At 39.1% G+C, this 5843-nt stretch overlaps 1 protein-coding gene across 1 annotated transcript; it reads left to right on the forward strand.

The window, feature by feature from the left end:
• The first annotated feature begins 2596 nt into the window (after positions 1-2596).
• On the forward strand, positions 2597-5497 carry LOC121766918 (probable disease resistance protein RXW24L). The gene is made up of 7 exons (XM_042163147.1): positions 2597-2889; positions 2999-3136; positions 3202-3347; positions 3786-4349; positions 4397-4908; positions 5070-5344; positions 5458-5497. Exons 1-7 carry the CDS (start codon positions 2597-2599, stop codon positions 5495-5497), a joined length of 1968 nt encoding a protein of 655 aa, XP_042019081.1.
• Positions 5498-5843: the final 346 nt, after the last annotated feature.

Genomic DNA, 5843 nt, shown 5'->3' on the forward strand with positions numbered 1-5843 from the left:
ATAACAAGTGACTTACTACTCCCTCCGTCCCACAAGAATATGCAGTCTTTCATTTTTAATCCGTCCAACAAGAATATGCACTTTCTAATTTTTGAAACTCTTTTATCTCTAATGAGGTTAGACTCATTCCACACTAATAATATTTTTATTACTTTTTCTCTCTACCTTTTCTTACTTTATCAATTTTGCATTAAAAATTACATAATTAAAATCCTAAAAATTAAAAATTACCTAATTAAAATGCTAAAAATTAAAAATTACATAATTAAATTCCTAAAAAATAAAAATTACATAATTTAAGCGTAGAAATGCCCCCGGGGAAGACTATTCATCATCCGGCAATACCCCCAACGTTCTTTGGAGACCCCGTATCATCGCCACATGTGATGGAAGTTGCTCGGGGGTCATAGTTGACCTATCGGCCAAATTGAGTTGGGCCAAAATCCCCCACAACGAGTTAGTGGGGGGTTGAGGTGGCACATAGGGAGCGGTAGCGGGAGCTGGGGCGAATGGAGTTAGCTCCGGCAAGTTGGCTAGCCATGTCTTCGGAGCCGGCAACGGATAGGGATACTGACCTTGACCGTTTGGAGGAGGAGCTAGAGGAGGATGTTACGCCTCCCCTATACTTCGGATGCGACCGCGTCTCCTGCCAAATGTTGAGGTACTTGAACGGCTTGTAGTTCATGGATTGGTAGGTCGACAATGCGGAACTGATGATGTCGACCTCGCTCTGGCTGCTCCCCGCCGACCGCTCTTCCTGGAGGTAATACTCCTGGAACTTTTGGATTTCTTCGTTTGCTCTGTATATGGCGTTGCGCACCATACTCTCATTGGGCTCGATTGTTCCAGCCAACCGGTTTTGATTGTACCGGCGATAGATGCGCCACCAATAATGGTCATCGGATTGGTTCGTGCCAACCTCCGGATCTTCGGATATTGACAAGAACGCTATGAACAATTGCTCAATCTCCCCCGGAGTGTACGGTGTGCGGACACCTCGAGTAGGAAGAGGAGGAGTTTGAGAGGGGCCGCTCCCTCCCTCTCTAGGCACGGATGGCTCAGTTGTCCACCCGTATTGCCCTTCGGGGTCTTGGTCGTCGATTGGGTAAGGCCGGTAGCCACCCGGAACTTCCGGATCTTAGGTTTGAGGAGGGGCCGAATATTCCGTTTCCGGACTAGGAAACGGTTGTGAACCGAACCAATCGAGGTTCAAACCGTGGGAGCCGGGGGGTGATCGCCGTGGCCGGACATTGTTTTGTTGTAAGGGTAAGAGTGAAAGAAAGATTGAGAATTGAGAATGGAAATGAGAGAATTTAAATGAGAATTTTGTAGTGTGGTGTGAATTTTTGGGTGTGAAAGTGAGGGTATTTATAGATGAAAATGTGTATTTTTGGGGAAAAAATTGAAAAATAAATTAAAAGTGGGTAAAAACGGATATAATTTTTTGGGAAGTGGGAAAATATATTTTTTATTTTTAATCGGATTTTTTAATTAAAATATGATTTTTTTTTAAATATTTAAATTGCCAGCGGCTATGCCGTTGGCCAATCACAGGCTGCCACGTATGCTGCTCGCTGGCACGGACGTGCTCGATGCATCGAGCAGCGCCGTGCCAGCGGCAAGAGCGCAGTGGCGGACAGAGGTGCCGCGCCGCTGGCACGGATGGACGGACGGCGTTATGCTCGCCGAGGTGGATGCTCTAAATCCTTATGCCAACATTCAATTATAAAATTAATAGTGTATAAAGTTATATCCACATTTTACTAAAACTTTTTCACTCAGTTCCCACATTACTTAAAATTCAACCAAATCAATCTTATTCGTTATTGTTGCGAATAACAGATATTTGAAAACACAATCTAAATATAATATGAAGATTTCAACCATGATATAAGAAGATAATATTAAAAATGATGACAAATTTTTGTATATATGAACCTGCCTGTAATGCCGGTACCAATTAATGAGGTCAATTATATGTACACCTAACCTTAATAGAATACTCGAGATCGTTTATTCAAGACGTGGTTGCTACATAAAAATAATCATAGATACAACTATCCTCTCATTTTAATTCAAAGCAATCAACCACTGAAGTAAACTATCTAACATGTACACATGAAATAAAAAACAACCTATGACTCAACTACTACGTTGAGTCATAACAATTATCAATCTGATTCCTTAAAATTTCAGTATCACTGATCAGTTCAATTTTCTACATACCTGTACAGCTGGATCGTATGAAGTCAACTACAAATGATAAATAAATTATCTCAATTAATAAAAAAAATAAAATTGGCCATAATAATTAATCATTTGTTTTATTAAGAGGAAATTACAAATAAACTCCTATAAAAAGGAGAAAAATACAATTAATGTCAAGAGAGCTCGAACTCGACACCTCATATAATAATGTCTAAACTCCTTGTCGCTAGGAGAAAGGCTCTGGACGCATAATAATTAATCATTGATAAAGACAGCTTTCGTTTTCAATTAAAGAGTTGGCTCAAAATGTGATCTGTGTATTGCTATTAAGCGGTTGTGTAGATAACACAAAATGTAATTAAAAAAAAAAGAAAATAGAAAAAGTAGAATGGCAGAGACTCTTGCAAATGTGTTTCTGGAAACCGTGGGTGATTTAGTGGTTGAAGAAACAAAGTTTTTGGTTAGTGTGGGCGGTGATGTTAACAAAGTGAAAGGCGATTTGGAAAGCATAGATGCGTTGTTGATGAAAGCAGACAAAGAGAGACACGATTCTCCAAGTCTAAAGAGTTGCATTTCCCAACTCAAAGATGTTGAGAATCTTCTTGAAAAGTACGCCGTTGAAGTTCAATCCCATTTCAAAGGTACATTTGCATCACGAGTGAGTGTTACAGTGTCCACGAGGTTGGGAATGAGGCTCGCGACATAATATCCACCTTAGCCGACCTCACTAACAAGTTAGAGTCGGCGTTGGGACAAGAATGCTCATCTCTTATGATGCCTGTTGAGACAGACGTATGCTCATGAGGTTGACCTCATTTCGTGGGATGGAGAAAGACATCGAGGTGAAGGATGATAAAAGGCAGCGAATAGTGAAGATATACGGGATGGGTGGTCTCGGAAAAACCTCCAGTCTTATGCTCGAGTATGGGTTTGCATCACCCGGCAGTTTGAACATAAGTCTGTTTTGGGCAAGATTTTGAAACAACTTGACAGCAAGGCAGAGGTTAAAGGCATGGAAGTTGATGAATTGGTGAATAGAATTCAGAGTTCATCACTGGAAAGGAAATGCGTGATTGTGATAGATGATATATGGGAAGATGATCATTGGGAGATCATAAACAAAGCTCTTCCGATGAATTGTAACGTGATTCTCACCACTCGTTATGAGAATATTGCTAATCAACAATCCGAATGGAATTTCTAACCGAAGATGAAGGATGGGCTTTACTTCAAAAAGTAGGAAACTATTCTCCAGGTCAGTTTTTATTTTTTGCAGTTTCTCAAATTTAAGACTCTTCTTTCTTTTGTGATTTATTTCGTCTAAATAAATCATGATGAATATGTTTGGTTGGTTAATGTTTTCATTGTGTTATTCTTAAAAAAATGAATATATGCATCTTATTATTATGGTTGTTGACGCAGATGTAAAATCATTTGAAGAGATTGGAAGAGAAATTGTGAAATGTTACCACTATCAATTTGTGTTATTGGAGGAATTTTGCGCCAAAAAGAACACACTTTACACGAATGGAGTAAGGTAAATAGGAACATAGAATTGTTGTTGACGCATGGAGAAGGTGTTAAAGACTACAAAAGAGTAAAACAAGTGCTAGAGTTGAGCTATGATGCATTACCATATAACTTGAAACCATGCTTCCTCTTTCTAGCATGTTTTCCTGAGGATGAATTGATATCACTAGAGAAATTGTATTTATTATGGATGGCGGAAGGCTTCATTTCACACCAAGATAGAGGACCTAACGAGACTCTAAGAGATGTAGCCCAAAGATATCTAAGTGAGCTTGCTATGAGGTGTATGGTTCAACTACATGAAGCTGAGATCTACACTCCGCGTGATAAGTTTGATTCGTGTGGGATTCGTGATTTAATGCATGATCTCTGCTCTTCTAAAGCTGAAAATGAAACCTTTCTGAAGCGCATCGATGCTTCCAAATATCTGAATGATTGCGTGTTAGCACTACCTCCATCCATTGGCAATTCCGTAAGCAGATTAGCCATCACTCGTGAACACAATGCGTATATATCAAGTGTAAAGGGGTTAGAGGAAGTTAAAGATCTTAGATCCGTCATGCTTCTTCACAAGAGGGATTATTGTTATGAATCCATTAAGTTGAAAGAGAGTACGATTGACTTGAGATGTCGCAATGCTTGAGGATATTTGTGGCAGAAGGTTGTAAGTTTGAAGGGGAAAAGTTACCGAGGAAGGTGGGTGAACTGATTCATTTAAGGTACTTGAGTTTGAAGTGGTCTAATGTGAGAAAGCTACCAAAGTGTGAATGTAGCATGCCATACTTGCAAACCTTAGATTTGCGAGTATACTTTTTGAATGTCATTAGATTGCGAAATGTTATTTGGAAGATGAAAAAGCTAAAGCATTTGTTTCTCAATGAAATAAAAGTGATTGGAGGTGAGAAACTAAGATTAGATGGGCTAGATGAGTTGGAGACATTAGATGAGATCAGAAGTGAGACTGCTCGCATTGCAGATATCCCCAAATTGATCAGCCTACAGACACTGAGTGTTAAAGTTCGTGATGATTGTGATGCGGATAACATGTCAATTTTGTTGAGCAACAAAAATAGACAATTACGTGAGACTTGTCTTGAGGTTGAGTCATGCGATTTAAGTTGGGAGAAAGGTATGGAGTTTTTAAGTGATGGGTTGACGTCTCCTTCGTTGGTTAGTTTGTGTATCAAAGAATGCAATATGAGCGGATGTTTTCCATACTACACACAAGGGATGTGTCAGAATGTCACTTGAAGACTGGGAGGTTAAGGTAGACATGATGGAGTTTGGCAAGTATCCCATGTTGCAATCTCTCTCGGTTGTGCGGAGTGAAGATGACAAGGACACTAATTTGCCAGTCAAAGTCATTCCCACAACTCAAGGAGCTTCATCTTTCCTACTTGTCCGCTTTAAAGGAATGGAAAGTTGAAGAAAGAGCAATGGTGAAACTTGCTTTCTTGTCGATCCATTCGTGCAACAATTTGAAGAAGGTTCCGGAAGGTTTGAGATCCATCTCCACTCTTCGAGAGATGGTTATCGGGCAAATGCCAATAGAATTCACTGAGAAAGTAAGAGAACAAGCTTATTTCCCATTTGTCAAGATTGAGAGGTAATCAATTTGCAAGCACAGATTATGTATATATAGGGAGGTTAATTGTTTCTGTTTTGTATTTTAGTATATAACTAATTTCTATACACCTTACTTGTGCTATTTCTATTTAGATCTCCATGGGATTGGGATAGGGATAGTTCTCAAGATTGATGCGCATGCTAACGACGAAGATGGTCGATGCAAAGGTTGTTTCTCTTATGTATTTTCTAGCTTATAACTAACTAACTAACTGCTACTATATGTTAGAATAAAGAAGATGAAAACAGGGGATTCTTCATAATTAGCAGATCAATCAAGAATCAATGAGTTAGCAATTAGATAAATGTAAAATAGGGAATAATATCTATCCTTGTTTCTTTTGTATTTTCTATATAACTAACTTACTTGTGCTACATTTTGCTCAATGAATAATGAGACTTTTTGTATTTTGTTTATGTACTCCATATCAGCCACTGAAAGGGGAGATTCAAGCTGTGGCTGCAACACAACGCAACTT

Source organism: Salvia splendens, chromosome 15, assembly GCF_004379255.2.
Source record: "Salvia splendens isolate huo1 chromosome 15, SspV2, whole genome shotgun sequence".
NCBI lineage: Eukaryota > Viridiplantae > Streptophyta > Magnoliopsida > Lamiales > Lamiaceae > Salvia > Salvia splendens.